The sequence below is a fragment of the Hyaena hyaena genome, unplaced genomic scaffold (genome assembly GCF_003009895.1).
Source record: "Hyaena hyaena isolate Hyena2069 unplaced genomic scaffold, ASM300989v1 scaffold_464, whole genome shotgun sequence".
In the NCBI taxonomy this organism is placed as follows: domain Eukaryota; kingdom Metazoa; phylum Chordata; class Mammalia; order Carnivora; family Hyaenidae; genus Hyaena; species Hyaena hyaena.
In genome coordinates this window covers 492,497-510,061 of record NW_024081096.1, presented here as the reverse complement: position 1 = coordinate 510,061, position 17,565 = coordinate 492,497, and the positions used below count along the sequence as shown (strand labels likewise).

The 17,565-nt window shown below is 38.3% G+C and overlaps 1 protein-coding gene across 1 annotated transcript in view; it reads right to left on the bottom strand.

Moving 5' to 3' along the window:
* The window catches only part of ARHGAP10 (Rho GTPase activating protein 10), a 321,883-nt gene that overhangs the window by 151,255 nt on the left and 153,063 nt on the right, over positions 1 to 17,565 (bottom strand). The window contains exon 11 of the mRNA XM_039253774.1: positions 472 to 553. Coding sequence (XP_039109705.1) covers positions 472 to 553 — 82 coding nt within the window. The remainder of the gene's footprint in view (positions 1 to 471; positions 554 to 17,565) is intronic.

Here is a 17,565-nt window from a genome sequence, read left to right as displayed (position 1 = left end):
GCTATCTGATACTGCATACCATAAACCATTAGCCTAAACCATAAATTGTTAAATCAAGCAAAATAACTACAGCAGTCACTTATAATATTGCCCTCACCGCCTCATATTTACTGTTCCATCTCCACTGAGATCAAAATGAATTGCAAGCATTTATTGTGTTCATCACCCAAAGAACTGTCAGGCAGGAAAGAAAAAATTGAGAATTCAGACGACTTCCTCAAGCAAAGCTAATCTGAGAGGCAAAGTCAAGAAAAATAAAAAATAAAAAATAAAAAATAATGATACACCTGTCTTATGTGTGTTGCTGCTACCTCAAGCCAAATTACTAGATACTGAATGTTTCCAAGATGAATTCAAATACCAGTTTCAATAGGAGACTTTTTTCAAATACTATAAAACAAAAATAACATAAAAATGAATACAAGTCAACTCTAAAGGATTTGACATAAAACAACCATTGGTTATTCTTACAGCTTCTTTTCCACCCAGAGCTTCCAACCACTGCTTCCTTTCCTCTTCGGAAAATGCCTGCATGGTCAAGGAAACGCCAGGCCTGAAAGACACCAGTAACGGACCAGGTCACCCCTTGGCTGGTAACAACAAAAACAAAAACAGAAACAAAAACAATGCAAACAAACAGAAAAGCCTCCTTTCCCACTTTCTAATGTTTTCTTGGAGTGATTTAGTTGGGTTTAATTTTTAATTGTGATAAAAGATACATAAGATTTATCATCTTAACTGTTTTTAACTATACAGTTCAGCCATGCTAAGTACGTTCACATTATCAGGCAATCCATCTCCAGAACTCTTCATCTTGTAAAACTAAAATTCTGTACCCATTAAACAACTCCTCGTTCCCCTTCTGCTCAGTCCCTGGCAATCTCCCTCTACTTCCCGTCTCTATGTATTGGATTGATCCAAGTATCTCTTATAACTGGAATCATATAGTATTTTTCTTCTTATAACTTGCTTATTTCACTTATCATGATATCCTCCATTTTCATCCATGTTGTAGCATGGATGAGAATTTCCTTCCTTTTTAAGGGTGAATAATATTCCATGTTCTGTATATACTACATGTTGCTTATCCATTTCATTTGTCAATGGACACCTGGGTTGCTTCTACCTTTTTCTATTCTAAACAACAGTTATTAACATAGGTGTACAAATATCTCAAGAACTGGCTTTCGGTTCTTTTAGGTATATACCCAGAAGTGGAATTACTGGGTGTGACAGAATAAGAAATAAGGTATTTGGTCTCTGACCCTGTTTCCTGGCACAAAGCTCCTAATACTCCTGGTATCTCCAAAATAAATGTCAGTTTATATTCTAACGAGGTAACAGGGCTGTGAGCCCCAGGACAGTCCTGGGAAGGGGCTAGTTACCAAGAGCACGATGTGACTAGGAGACTGTAACTTTCAGCCCCACCACCACCCATTCCAGGAAGCGGAAGGGGCTGGAGATTGAGTTTAATCACCAATGGCCAATGATTCAGTGAATTATTTCCTATGCAATAAAGTCTTCATTAAATACCCCAGGTATCAGAGATCTTCCAGGTTGGTGTAAACATGAAGGTGAAACTAGAAGGGTAGCTCATCCAGAGAGGACATGAACACTCCAAGCCTCTTCCCCCACACCTTGCTCTATATGTCTCTTCATCCGGCCGTTCATTTATTTCCATTAAAATATCCATTGTAGTAAACTGGCAACAGTAAGTAAACTGTCTTCCTGAGTTCTATGAGCTGTTCTAGCAAATTATCAAACCCAAGGAGAGGACCATGGGAGCCTCCAGTTTAGAGCCAAAAGTACAGGTGACAACCTGGACTTGTGACCGGTATCTGAAGTGGTGGTGGGGCAGTGGGGGGCAGTCTTGTGGCAGTGAACCCTGAGCCTGAAGGGTCTTCACTAACTATAGTGTCAAAATTCAGTTCATTCGGGGTCTGCAGGGAACTGGAGAACTGCTGGGTGTGGAAAAAGTCCACACCTCTGGAGTACAGAAGTCTTCCGTGAGTAGGGAGAAATGGTGTTGCCTCACAAGGGGCCAATGGTAATTCTTTTTTTAATTTTTGTAGGAACTGCCACATCTTTTCCACAGTGGCTGCACTGTTGTCCATTCCCACCAAGAGTACACAAAGCTTCCAACTTCTCTACTCTCACCAACGCTTGTTAGATTATCTTTTTTTCAAAAGTAACCATCCGAAGGGGTGTGTGGCACTAGTGATGATGGTGAATTATTTTATAAAATAGATACATGCTTATTGTTACCCAGGCGTGGACAGAGTAAAACCAGGTAATCATTTTGCACAATATCCCAATCCTACTTCCAAAACAGCAGACTGCTAGCGGTTTGGTATTTCCTTCTTATTGTCTTGAGCCCTGTGTTGGTTCTCTGAGACAAATAATCTTTCTCATTTCAGTTTATTCAGACACTCAGGGATTCAACCAGAAAACTCTTTATACTGGGAAGGAATACTAGGTAGAAAAGTCATTAATAATACCTCTTAACCTGTGAAACGTTAAGGTTTCTCAAGTGAAACAAATGTTGAATATTTGATCCAGATATTAGAAATTAGTATTATTAGAAATGAACTTTTCTGGCAAAGAATTTAAAGGCAAAACACAGAAAACAGGAAATGAAAGTTGATGGTTGAAACAAAAAATGTAATTAATACTTGTAATACTTATTTAATTCCCGTTTGATACTAAATATACTTTTTTAAAGTTTATTTGTGAGAGAGAGAGAGAGAGATAGATAGATAGAGAGAGAGAGAGAGAGAGAGAGAGAGAGCGCGCGCATGTGAACAGGAGCAGGGGAGGGGCAGAGAGTGAGGGAGAAAGAATCCCAAGCAGGCTCAGGACTATCAGCACAGAGCCTGACCAGGGGCTCAAACTCATGAACCATGAGATCATGATCTGAGCTGAAATCAAAAGCTGGATATTTAACTGTCTGAACCACCCAGGTGCCTCCTGAATACACTTTTTAAAGTTATCACTCCTGTGACAGTGTTTACCCTCATTTTTAACTAAGAGATTCTTTTTTTCAAGTAAAGTAAGCAGTAATAATCAACTATACTTCAATAATCATTACAATTTTTATAAGGTACTGTAAAGTCAAGAGTCTTTCAAAAGCACAGAGCCAAATGTGAATACACAGGGCTCCCAACAGTCACTCCCACAGGCATTATTATGCTTCCTTCCCACATGACGGTTATGAGCACAAGAGAAGTTCTTTGCTTACGGTTCACTACAAAGTAACTATAGCTACAATTGATAGGCTCTTGATGACAACCATGTTCTCCAGACTGAAATTCATAGGGAAAAAAAATCACCAATAATCCCCCGCTCCCACCCCTAAATAGCAAAATGGCTCTTTACCGTCTACCGCACACTTTCTCACATTGGCCTCACTTTTCCATCACCTTGGCACTGCACAGTACAGACCCGAGGTCCCACCTCCTCCCATTCTGCTCCACACAGCATCTTTTTGGAGCAAGAACCAAGGCAAGATGCCCAGACAACCAGTCTGTTTTAAGAAGTTCCTTGACTGGGACGTGAAGATGTTGGCCCTTATTCTTAGTAACCCACACTGGGCTCAAGGGAGTTAATTAAAATTGTGAGGGAAAACTTCAGATGGCACAAATGTTTTTCTTTACATTCTTTAAGTGATAAAACAATATTTACATATGGGGGTCTCACGTCTGCAAGAATGCTCCATTCTTGTCAGAAGAAAAAATATCTCATTACCTCTCTGAAAATTATATTTATTCAAACATTTAGTATGTACTTAAGTGAACAAAAGTATAAGATATAAAATAAGATGTGGTAGCGAATACATAATAACAAAGTTGACAGCTTTTCTAGTTCCAGAATGGCAAAACTAGCAGAGAAAATGGGACCCAAGGCCAAACATGGCAACTTCTATCACAGGAAAACAAACATGGAGTTTACAAACATTCAGTTCAATAAACCTTGAGTGACTTCCTATGATGTTTTAGATCTTGTGCCAGAGGGACAGGAATTATTTACTGAATACCTTACCATATGCAAGGCACCGGGCTGGGCATACCACCCACAAGGGGCTTATTGTGTGTCAGAGAAAGCAGAAGGTACAAAAAATTACAAATAATCTATTAATTAGAATTTTACAGAGCCCTGCAAAGAGCCTGCTACCCAGGAGAAAGAGAGGTAACAATAAAGACATCAGAAGATGCATGCCCAAATACAAAGGCATTCAACTTCAAATATATTAAATTGCTGTCAAGACTGGTCTGTGGGCTACTGAGATACCACCTCACGCCAGTCAGAGTGGCTAAAATGAGCAAATCAGAGAACTCGAGATGCTGGCGAGGATGTGGAGAAACGGGCACCCTCCTACACTGTTGGTGGGAATGTAAACTGGTACAGCCCCTCTGGAAAACAGTGTGGAGGTTCCTCAGGAAACTAACAGTAGAACTCCCCTAGGACCCAGCAATAGCACTGCTAGGAATTTACCCAAGGGATACAGAAATGCTGAGGCATAGGAGCACATGTACCCCAATGTTCATAGCAGCACTCTCCACAATAGCTAAAACATGGAAAGAGCCTAAGTGTCCATCAACAGATGATTGGATCAAGAAGATGTGGTTTATCTATACCATGGAATACTACATGGCAATGAGAAACAATGAAATCTGGCCATGTGTAGCAACATGGATGGACCTTGAGGGTGTTATGCTGAGCGAAATAAGTCAGGCAGAGAAGGACAAATATCATATGTGTGCACGTATAGGAGGATTAGGAGGAACTTGACGGAGGACCAAGGGGGAGAAGAAGGGCGGAAATGGTGGGGGAAAGGGAGAGAGGCAAACCATGAGAGACTCTTGAATGCTGACAAAAACTGAGGACTGATGGATGTGGGGGGGAGGGGGGATGGGCATGGAGGAGGGCACTTTGGGGATGAGCACTGAGTGTTATGTAGAAACTAATTTGACAATAAACTATTTGTAAAAAAAAAAAAAGACTGGTCTGTGGGCTAATCTGGCTGTCAGCCTCGGGAGGAAACATCGCATTCTTACCATGGGGAGTAAGAAAGAGAAAGGTCTGACCTGGAAGTCAGGCTTCCTTGGGAAAGGAACATTTAACCTAAGGGCTTAAGGATACATACATGAGCCTTGTCAGAGCACCAGGGCCAGAGGTATTCCCTAAGCCGAAAAGGCACAAGAGAGAAAGAACACATTTTGAAGGAGCTACATCAGCCTCATCAGCCGTCCTCCCTGCAGAAGCAGCAAAAGATCCAGTCACAAAGGGCTCCTTGACTCTGCAAAGGGTCTGACTTATCCTAAATGTCACAGAAGGTTTCTAGTAGGGGAATGACATGATCAGTGGTGTAGGTGAAGACTGGATGCTGGGTGGAAATGGACTGAAGACAGCCAAGAGCTGGCTGCAGAGACTTGTTAACAAACTAAGAAGATGAATTGAAGGGCAAAAATGAATTTTTAAAAATGCAGGAACTTAGAAACAGGCAAGAGGTTGCTTCTACATGCTATGGGCAAAAAAATACTGAGTAAGAAAGCTGCCACTCCAAGAATCAAGAGTCAAGGACAAGTCAGTTACAATGCTTCATCAATCACTAGTAAAGGGAATCCACGAAAGCCAAAAACAATTGTAGCAAATCAGGACTTAATACACTTAGGCTCACAAAATTAGACACCGAGGCAGATGTAATTCCTGCACTTTCTAATTCCTCTTTATTTTCCCCTAAAGTTCTCCACTGATATGTGAGGAGAAAGAATATTTACTACATGGACATGGTTGGACAGTCACATACAGTGGCAAACAGATGGATAAGAGAAAGAATGACTGGTTCTGGTAACTTGAAACAGAAGAAAAAAGTGTTGAATGATGAAGAGTCTACAGAGTTATGAACTAGCATTATAGATAGCACAGTAGAAAAAAAAAAAACTGTCAAGCTTCAGGTAAAATAGCCACAGTATAGCTGGATAAAAATCCAACGTGGCATAAAAGTATATGCCTTGTCTCCAAAAGCAATGACTCAGACTTGAGCCACCTAGCCCTTTATGGAATACAGCAGAGAAAAAGCAAACTTATTGAAAGATAAGAGATTAAATAGAAATATATCACCTATAAGGAAAGAATTCTATTTCTGTCTACATTTTGTCATAAAATAACATGGTAACTCAAAACAATTTCCCTTTTGAGAATTCATCACCAGATACATTTTCAGAACACTTCACATTTACAACGTACAGGGATCAGTCACTAATATTATATGAAGCTGGGTTCCCATCCTATCACAGACATGCTCATACTCACCTCCTATTTGCTCAGCCCCCACCTCTAAAGAATTAGTGTAGGAAAAGTGAAAAACCATGCACTACAACATGTCTTAGGGGAGCCTCAGTGGCTCAGTCAGTTAAGCAGCTGACTCTTGATCTAGGCTCAGGTCATGATCTCACAGTTTGTGGGATGGAGCCCCGAGTTGGGCTCTGTACTGACAGCACAGAGCCTGCTTGGGATTCTCTTTCTCTACCCCTCTCCAGTGCATGCCCGCTCTCTCTCTCCCAAAATAAATAAATAAACTTAAAAAATGTTTTAAATGTTTTTAGTTTCTTTTTTTAGTAATCAATTGCTAGGAAATCTTTTGGTAAATAGGAGGCTTTAGGAAGTACTGGACACATTTTTAACTACAATATTAATAGCATCTCACTGTTAAACCATAAAAATTCTTTAGTTTTTGAGACAAAGACATGTTTTTGTCAAATAAATGTCAAAATAAAATTTAATGGATACATAGAAAGACATGGTGAATATATGGATAGCCAGGAATAGAAAATTTTACAGTACGCTAGATTATTCACAATTATACACAAAGAACAATAATATCTTCAAGAACATCAGTGACTCCATTAGGTAACAACATTAGTGATTCCATTGGAGCTGGAACTAGAATTGACACAGTTCTAACTTTTGGTAGTTAGGGCCAATATTGCTGCACTGCATTACACTGGTTCACTGAGGACACAACATTCTCTTCCTCAACTGATATTCATTTCAACCAAAATAACATCTGAGTATATACTGTGTGCTACACACTGTGCTAAGCTCTGAGTAATTTACCATCATGCAGAGTAAGCAAAATGAATTCTTAGCAAATACAAAGTCAACAGTATGAGCTCCATGAAGAAAAAACAGAAGAGGGAAAACAGAGCAACTTACCAGGACAGTCTGTCTATCTCTTGTTAAAATCATAATGGTGTCTGTAGAGCACAAGGCAGAGAAATGAACTCTAAAAAAACACATAAGGGGCACCTGGGTGGCTGAGTCGGTCAAGCGTCTGACTTCAACTCCGGTCAGGATCTCACGGTTTGTGGGTTCGAGTCCCACGTCGGACTCAGTGCTGACAGCTCAGAGCCTGGAGCCTGCCTCGGATTCTGTGTCTCCCTCTCTCTCTGCCCCTACCCTGCTTCTGCTTTCTCTTTCAAAAAAATAAACTTAAAAAAAAAAAAAAAACATAAAAAATAAATACACTTAAGTTAAACAAGTTCTTATTCTTAAATGCAATTTTTTTAATGTTTGTTTGTTTTTTAGACAGAGAGAGACAGAGCATGAGCAGGGGAGGGGCAGAGAGAGGAAACGACAAAGAATCCAAAGCAGGCACCAGGTTCTGAGCTGTCTAGCACAGAGCCCAACATGGGGCTCGAAATCACAAGCCATAAGGTCATGACATGAGCCGAAGTCAGCTGCTTAACTGACAGAGACACCCACGCACCCAAATAAGTTCCTGTTCTTAAATCAGCAATTCATATTTTCTTCATTCACTCATTAAAAAAATACGCACTATTATGCACTATTAAGCACAACTGAGGCCCATACGTGAGAAGCAATCTAAAGAGCTATTATCTGTATTGGATGTTTGACCCCATATCTATTAATTCTCTTTCAAGTCCATCTTTTATAGTTTTATCAAAGCATGTGGAAGACATGTGTTTTCTTTATATTCTACATCATAGATCAATGAATCAATAAATTAAGAAAATAGAAAATATTTCTTATAAAATATAAAAATAGAAATAAATATTCAGAAGCCATTTATGAGATGTCAATTAATGAGATATCATAAATAGGGAAATTTAAAAAAAAAAACTAAGAAGCAACTATCAAAACTTACCATGGTAACAAATCAGGAATATTCTAATATACTAAAAGGAATGTTGAAAAGGAAAATGAAAAAAACCAAACCAGCATGTTGAAAATCCTGCACTAAATTTTACTATGTGAAGGGGAAACTGCCAAAGCCAAACAAAACACTCTAAAGTCAGAGAGAGGTAGCTGTCATAACCAGTTTCACAGAGGATTGCTGGGGGAACAAATTTTTAAATACAAATCTATGAATCTCACATTTTTCCAGAAATGACCAAAGCAAGTTACCTGATTTTACTGAGAGTAAAGACTATAATAACTTTTTTTTTCTCTCCACCAATTAAAAAAATTTTAAGAAAGGTTTCAAAACAGAGTAGTTAAGCAATGATATAGTCAGAAATAGGATTATTTCCTCTAATAAAAGTGAATTCAAACCATTAATCATTAGAGAGAACTGCTACTTTAGAACGAAGAAAATTGTAAGAGAATTCTACACCAACAACAAAAAGATGCAAACCTATAAAATCAAAGTGCTTAAATACAGATCAGAGAACCAAAAACTGAAAAACAACAATAACAAAAAACACCCCAGTGAACTATATGCATGTTAAAGGATCCAGTAGAAAAGACGGCCAACATGTATAAGCTGAAGGGAATTTCAGAAAAGAAATGAAAACCATTAAAAAGAGACAACTGTATATGTAAGAAATGGAAAAAGAACAGTGATAAAGAATTCAGGAGGAGGGGCGCCTGGGTGACTCAGTCAGTTAAGCGTCCCACTTCCGCGCAGGTCATCATCTCATGATTCTTGGGTTGGAGCCCTGCGTCGGGCTCTGTGCTGACAGCTAGCTCAGAGCCTGGAGCCTGTTTCAGATTCTGTGTCTCCCTCTCTCTCTGTCCCTCCCCTGCTCAAGCTGTCTCTCTCTCTCTAAGAAATGAATAAAAACATTTTAAAAATTAAAAAAAAAAAAAAGAAGAATTCAGGAGGACACCTTTCATATGCAAACCAACCAGTCCTGAGTCTGTAACTGCAACCATCTCCTTTACCTAACTTTTCACTCACAAAGGCACTATTTCCTTTGCCCTAAGTCACCCCAGGACAACCACTCCATAGGAAAGAGCCTACCAATATTATTCAAAGTAAGCAATCCTAAATTGCTTCCCCTTCTCTGCCTGGCCTCTTCTGCAGAACCCCCAATTAACACAGGTCTAGGATTTTCCCTCACTCCTTCCTGACTCCTAACCAAAACCTGGCACCCCCCATGTGCCCGATGTGGCATGGCATGCCCTCTTCTCTTGGAAACTATAATTAGTAAAAGAGACTTCCAGTGCCATTAGTCTCTCCATGTCATCTCTCAGTCACTTTCATAAATCAAAATCCTGCAGGTACAACCAAAACAAATACCAAATGGTCAGAGGTAACATAACTGTAACCGCAGAAAGTGAAGAAAGAGAAAATGGGGCAGAATAAGTATTTGAAGAAATAAGGACCTAAGATTTTCTAAATCTGCTATGAAATATCAACCCACATACCCAAGAACTTCAGTGAATCCAAGAACTTCAGTGAATCCAAAGCAAGATAAAACAAAGAATGTCACACCTATGCACATTATTAAAAAAAAAAAAAAAAATCTTAGAGGCAATACAGGAGAAAGATTACATACTGGAGAATAATAATAAAGACGGATGATTTCTCATGATTTAAAACATGGGAGGACTGAAGAAAATGGTAGGACTTCTTTGAAGTGCTAGGGAGAATAAAACCCATTTATCTAGAAATCTGTATCTCTCAAAAATGGAGGCAACATAAAGACATTTCAGACAAAGGAAACATGAAAGAATTCTCCAGCAGACTTGTATTACAAAAAATGTTCAGATTAAATGAGCCTAAGGAATTCAAGGCAAATGGCACAAGACAGACACTCCGTTCTGCAGATAAAATTCTTGAAAATGAAGAAAATAAAATACAAATATATTGGTAATAAAAAGGACAAGACAATTATATATACATATGTAAATAAAATATCAAATATCTTTATAATTGCCAGTTACTGATTTCAAAAAGTAAAAGTAGTTGTGTATATTGGGTTCACGGTGTACACAGATTTAAACATATAATAAGGGCACATAAGGCAAAAGGGTGGTAATTAAAAGTCTACTATAGAACCTATTGTATAGGTTTCTATATTGTTTAAAAAAGGGAGACACTTTGAGCATTTAAAAATGCATGTTAAGCTCCCTAAGACAACCATCTTAAAATGCACATACCATGAGGCGTAACTAAAAACAGAAAATGTAATACTGATAAGAAAGACAATTCATGAAAGCAAAGTAAGAACAGAAGAACAAAGAACAAATTAGACAAACAAAACAAAAGCAAGATGGTAGACATAAACTCATACCAATCAATAATTACATTATACATAAATTAACTAAAATCCTGATTAAAAGGCAAAAACTACGGGACTGGATATTTTTAAATCAGGACTCAATAACATCCTATTTGGTTTTTTTGTTTGCTTTTTGTTTTTTAATGTTTTATTTATTTCTAGGAGAGAGAGAGACAGCGTGAGCAGGGGAGGGTCAGAGAGAGAGGGAGTCACAGACTCTGAAACAGGCTCCAGGCTCTGAGCTGGCAGTCAGCACAGAGCCCGACGCGGGGCTCGAACCCACAAACCGTGAGATCATGACCTAAGTGAAAGTCGGACGCTTAACCGACTAAGCCACCCAGGCACCCCAGTAACATCCTATTTGTTAAAAACAAAGTTTAAACAAAGAAAAATACAGGTAAAAGTATTAAGAAAATTATTAATTTAACTTAATTATTTTTCCTAATAAATTCAATAATACTTTTCTTAATTTAATTAATAATTTATTAAATTAAGAAAAATATTAAAAACGCTATGTAAACACTGGGCATAAGAAAGCTAGGGTGGCTACATAAATATCAAACAAGATAGGTTTCAAAATAAAGATTATTAGTAGAAACAGACATTTCATAACGTAAAAGGGTTATTTCATCAGAAAGACATAACAATCATAAATTTGCACACACACACACAAGTCTCATATATTTAATACATAGAATGAAAAGAGCAAAATAAAAGGGAAATAGGCAAGTTTAACCATGGAGATTTTAACATCTTTAGTTTAGTAACTTCCAGAATATTAAAAAATCAAAACAATTTAGACAATTTGAGCAACACTGTTACTAACTTCTCTGACATTTAGAGAACACTACACCCAACAGCAGAAAATTCACTGTCTCAAGTGCCACAGGGAACATTTACTAACTAGACCACATTTAGAACACTGAAACAAGTCTAGTAAACTTCCCAGTAAAATAGAGTATGTTCTCTGACCAAAAGAGTAAAGAAAAACAGAAAATAATAGAAAACAACAGAAAAACAATAATAATACACATAGAAAAACCACCAACCATTTGGTACTTTTAAAACATATTTCTAATGAACACTTAGGTTAAAATTTGTCTAAATCACACACACACAAAAATTAAAATATTTGGAATGGAATTACAATGAAAACACTGCACATAAAAATTTGTACAATACAGGGGTACTTGGGTGGCTCAGTCAGTTAAGCATCAGACTCCAGCTGAGGTCATGATGAGTTCAAGCCTCACACTGGACTGTGCTGTCAACATGGAGCCTGCTCCGGATCCTCTATCACGCTCTCTCTCTGCCTCCCCCCACCCCCAACTCACGCACTCGCTCTGTCACTCTCGCTCTCTCTCTCTCTCAAAAATAGACATTTTTTTAAAAATGAAAAAAAAAATTATAGGACGCAAACTAAAGCAGTCCTTATAAGGGAAAGTATAGTTTAAATAACTACAATCAAAAATAAAATGGAAAATCAATACTTCCATCTTAAGGAGCAATTAAAAGAAAAACAAATTAAATACAAAGTAAATGAAATAAAGTAATAAAAATAAAAGCAGAAACCAATAAAACATAAAATGGACAACACAGGTTTTCTGGAAAAAATTAACAAAATTGGTAAAGCTCTAGGCAAGATACCACAAAACAATGAAACAAAACTTCCCAGAGCACCTGGGTGGCTCAGTTGGTTGGATATCCAACTCTTGATTTTGGCTTGGGTGATGATCCCAGGGTGCTGGGATCAAGCCCTGCCTGATCAGGCTCCAGCTGAGCATGAAGGCTGCTTAGGACTCTCTCTCTCTCTTTCTCTCTCTCTCTCCACCCCCCCCCTTCCCCTCTGTCCCTCCACACCATCTCTCTCTGTCTCTCTGTCTCACTCTCTCATAAAATAAAAAATTAAATTAAATTAAATTAAAAAATAAAATAAAATAATAAAATAAAATAAGCCACCATAACCCTGAAATCAAAATAAGACAAAGACACTGGGTGGGGGGGGGGGGGCAAAAATATAACACACTCTTTCTGTCATTAACATAAATGATAAATTCATCTTTATCAAAAGTAAGATATTCTTCTCATCAAAAAACACTGTTAAGAAAATGAATAAGCAACCCACAAGTTAGAGAAAATATTTACAACTAATATATCTGATGAAAGATTTGTATCTAAAATACTTAAAATAATTCCTATAATCCAATAACAAAAAAACCAACAACATAATTTTTTAATTGTGGAAAAGATTTGAATAGGCAGTTGACAACAGAAGAAATATAAATGGGCAAAAAGCACATGAAAAAGTATTAAACATCATTAGCCATAATTAGCTAAAATGAAAAAGACTAATCAAAGGTTGCTAAGGGGGTAGAGCAACTGGAACTCTCATATCTCACTGGCAGGAGGATTAAACTACTCTGAAAAACTATTTATTTCCTAAAAAGCTAAATATACAGAAGTATATACATACACACAAACCATCAATCCTACTCCAAGGTATTTAACCAAGAGAAATGAAAATATGTGTCCACAAAAAACCCTGTTTACGACTGTTCATTTACAAGTGTATTCACAAAAGCTAAGAACTTTTCTATGATCCACATTCCAACGTCCTTCAGCATGCATTTTAAGAATAAATTCATACTAATGTCAATTTAGACTTCCCTTTAAATATTGGAACCCAGGTCATGATCTCACAGCTCGTGAGTTTCAGACCCACATCGGGCTCTGTACTAACATAGCTTGGAATTCTCTCTCCCTCTCTCTCTGCCCCTACCTCGCTCATTTTCCCTCCCTCCCCTTCCTCCCTCCCTCTCTCTCTCTCCACATCCCTCCCTCTCTCTCTCCCTCAAAATAAATAAATAAACTTTAAAAAATTAAATATTAGAACCAATATAAAATGTCTTTCAGGGGTGCCTGAGTGGCTCAGTAGATTAAGCATCAGACTCTGAATCTCGGCTCAGGTCATGATCTCCCAGTCCATGAAATCAAGCTCCATGTCAGACTCCACACTGAGTGTGGAGCCTGCTTGGGACTCCCTCCCTCCTTCTCCTTCTGTCCCTCTCCCCAGCAGGTGTTCGCTCCCTAGCTCACTCTCTCAAACAACAAATGCCTTTCAGTATGCCACTATCAACTATCATCCTAGAGCAAAATCTTACATCTGTGAAAAACACACAGGCTTATCTACAAAACTTGTTGTTTCTAATTCTATGCAATCCATTTTCTACCAATTCCACCTAAATTCTTTCAAAATGACTTCCTTTCCTATTCTCTCTACACTGAAATCTAAGCATTCCTGAACAATGCACCAGCCTTGACAGGATAAAGCCACACAGATACCTTCACATTCTGGTTTTATTCATCCCCTGCTCTACAACCAATTAAGCTGTTATACTTTTTTAACTGAAATGTAAACCTCATATGAGTGCCTGGGTGGCTCAACCTGCTAAGCATCCGACTCTTCATTTTGGCTCAGGTCGTGATCTCACAGTTTGTGGGATCGAGACTCACCTCAGGCTTTGTGCTGACAGCATGGAGCCTGCTTGGGATTCTCTCTATGCCTGCCTGCTGCCTGCCCCCCGACCCCGTCCTCCCTCCCTCTCTCTCCCCTTTTCTCCCTTCCTCCCTCCCTCGCGAAATAAACATTTAAAAATTTTAACAAAATATACATCTCAAAAATATATTCATGTAAAAAAAGAAAACTTGAATTCAATCCCACAAATGTGTCAGAGTTGTTGCCTTTTCAGAGGCTTTAAAGCAAAGCTTCTCAAGAGCCGCACTACAAGGATATACTGAACCAGATAATACTCTGTTACAGAATATGCTGGATATTTAGCATCAGGGCTGGCCTCTATCCAGTAGGTGTTAGCAGTGACAATCACAGTTGTGACCATCACAATGTCTCAGGATGCAATTTCTCACAGTAGAGAAACAGACTTAAAGGATTATCTCAGTATGTTTTTTCAAGACTTCCTAGGATTCTTTTCGCCTTGGGCAACCCTTCCTCTCAGTTTCCCAACTGTTACCAAACCTTCAAGATCCAATTCAACCATCAATTTTTCTAGTAAGCTTTCCCGGCCAGCCCCACTCCTACTGCTTCACAGCTCCCAGAGCACCTCAGCCCTCTGAACTGTTAGTTGTAAATGCTCCTCGGTCTGTGAGTTCCCTTCAGGTCAGGCCTTTTAGTTTCTCACTTATTCTTGCATCCTCAGTACCAACCAGTCTATGATTGCTTAGATGCCTGAGTGACATGCTCTATGAAATTCTTACAAATATCACTACAGTTAATGTGCTACAGACATATGATTATTCAGCTCTGCTGCATGGGCTTCTGGAAGCAACACATTCTTAACTCACTCTTTTCAAGTGACAAACAATACAGTACCATGCACATAGCTGCTAAATAAACCTTTGGTGTAGCGGCACTCTGAAACACATGTTGCTCCAGATACTTAGGTGGCTGCCTCCACCCAACTGTCATCATGAACATATATAAATGAGTGACTTCTAAAAGTAAGAAGTATCCTGCCATCCTGAGAGAGTGATACACTGGGAACCAGGAAAAATCAAACCAAACAGAATATCTGAAATGTCAGATTAATGAGAGCAAGATGGGAAGCATTTTCTTAAAGCAGTGCCTGAATGGGATGTGTGGGAGAACCTCACACAATGGTAATTATTTATCAAGCAAACGTGTGGGGGTCACAGCACAGTGTGGCATGTTGCTAGCGTGTGAAGGAAGCTAAAAGCACATTATATAACAAAACTGTTGAGGCAGGAGGAAGGGAATGGTGTTTCATCCTTTAAAGAAAGCTGCGTCTTCTGACAGACTACAGCTTGCCGTAGAGAAAACAATTGCACAAAATCCTCTTCTCCCACCTAAAATGAGTGACATGATCATTTCCCAACCCGTGGTATTTGACATGTGGCTGCCATGAAGGAATGAACGTTTATATCACTTTAAAAGCCTTACTTTATTTATGGTCTTTATATGCCGCTGCGTTCCTTTTTATAAGCTTTACTGAAATATAATTCACACTGTAAAATTCACCTAGGGTATATACTTCAACAGCTTTTCATATATTCAAAGGCTTGTATGACCCTCACCAAAATCAATTTCAGAGTATTTTCATCACCTCTCCCCAAATATTCCAAACCCATTAGCAGTTAGTGTCCATTTCCCTTGAAACCTCCAGCCCTAGGCAGCCTCTAATCTGCTTCATGCCTATAAAGATTTGCCTGTCCTGGATATTTTATATAAATATAATCCTATGATATACAGTCTCTTGTGACTCACTTATTTCACTAAGCATGCGGTTTGCAAGGTTCATCCACGTTATAGCACATGGTAGTTCTTCATTCCTTTTTATTGCCAAATCATATTTTGTTGTACAAATAGAGCACATTTTATCTACCCATTGATTAGTTGATAGACATTTGAGTTGTATCTACATTTTGGCTATTATGAATAATACTGCTATGGGCATTCGCGTGCAAGATTTTTATGTAGACATACGTTTCCATTTCTCTTGCATATATAACTAGAAGCAGAATTTCTGAGTCACATGATAACTTAACGCTTTAACTTTTTGAAGAAGTGCCAAACTGCTTCCCAAATCTACAATCTCTTTTAGATTTCTACCATCCGTGTATGACAGATCCAACGTCTCCACATCCTCACCAATACTAGTTATTATCTGATGTTTTAATTATAGTCATCCTAGTGGGTGCAAAGTGGTACCTCATTGTGGGTTTTATTTCCTGAATGGTTAATGCTGTTAAGCATCTTTTCATGTGCTTATCAGCCACTTGTGTATTTTCTTTGAAAAAAAAAGTCAAATTTAAATCTTTTGCCCATTTTTAATTGGGTTACTTGTCCTTTAATTATTGACTTGTTAAGAGTTATTTATATTTTCTGGATACAAGTCCTTCATCAGATATACCATTTGAACTATTTTCTCCTATTCTGTGGGCTGCCTTTTCACTTTTTGGATGGTATTCTCAGCACATGTGTTCCTAAATATTCTTAGCTGAAATAGTCAAAGTAAACTGGTGAACTGAAAGGAGGAAAATGAAGCACATATCCATTTTACATTGATAATCAAAGCGGTAATGGCCAGTTGGACCTCCATCTCCAACCATTCTCTCCTTCATTTCAGTGATAGATTCCCCAAGTATTACAATAGCACATGGATGCCTGGTAACAAAAGACACAATCTCCCTGTTTCAGCATTTCCCAGCCTCCCTTGCAACCAGGTATAACCATACAACTCCATTCAGGTTAATGTTACATGATCAAAAGAGCCATGTTCAATCTCTGGAAAGTGCTCCTACAAAAGACAGTGTCATATAAGTGGGACCAGGCATCGTGTACCTCAGGTGACTGGGGAAAAAATCATGCACAAGAAGGAGTAAGATCTGACATCAGGAGACATGACGCCCATCCTGATCTCAACTCCTCTAGGCTTTCTCAAATAAAAGAAAAAAATAAACTTCTGCATTATTTAAGCCATCCTGAGTTTTTTCTGTTATGTGCAATCAAACCTGATCTACACTCATGCAACAATTACATGAAAGCTCTTGATTTATATCTGCATAAATCAAATGCAAGCCCAGGCTCCATTCTGCAGTTTATGAAGTATTACCTGTTGTCACAATGTTACCTGACCGCTTTTCCAATCCAAGAAATAAAAAACAGCAAAAACCAATACCAGGAAAGGAGATAAAATATGTTTATATTAAACATATGCAATCAACTATGAAATTACTATATGTAGGTACCCAATAGGAATTGTTTACAAACTCCATCAGAAACCCATTTATGATACCCACCTGCTCCAAAACAGGTTAGAGCTCACAGCACTGCAGTGTGGTACAGAAGAAAAGAACTGTTGACTGACAGTTGCTTGATTGAATCTAATCCCAGTTCTGTCACTTCTAAGCAACAATTCAATTTCATTTAATTCAGTACAAATTTGGTGAATGCCCACCACATATAAAGCATTACATTTGGTATCGCAGTACCAAGTAATCC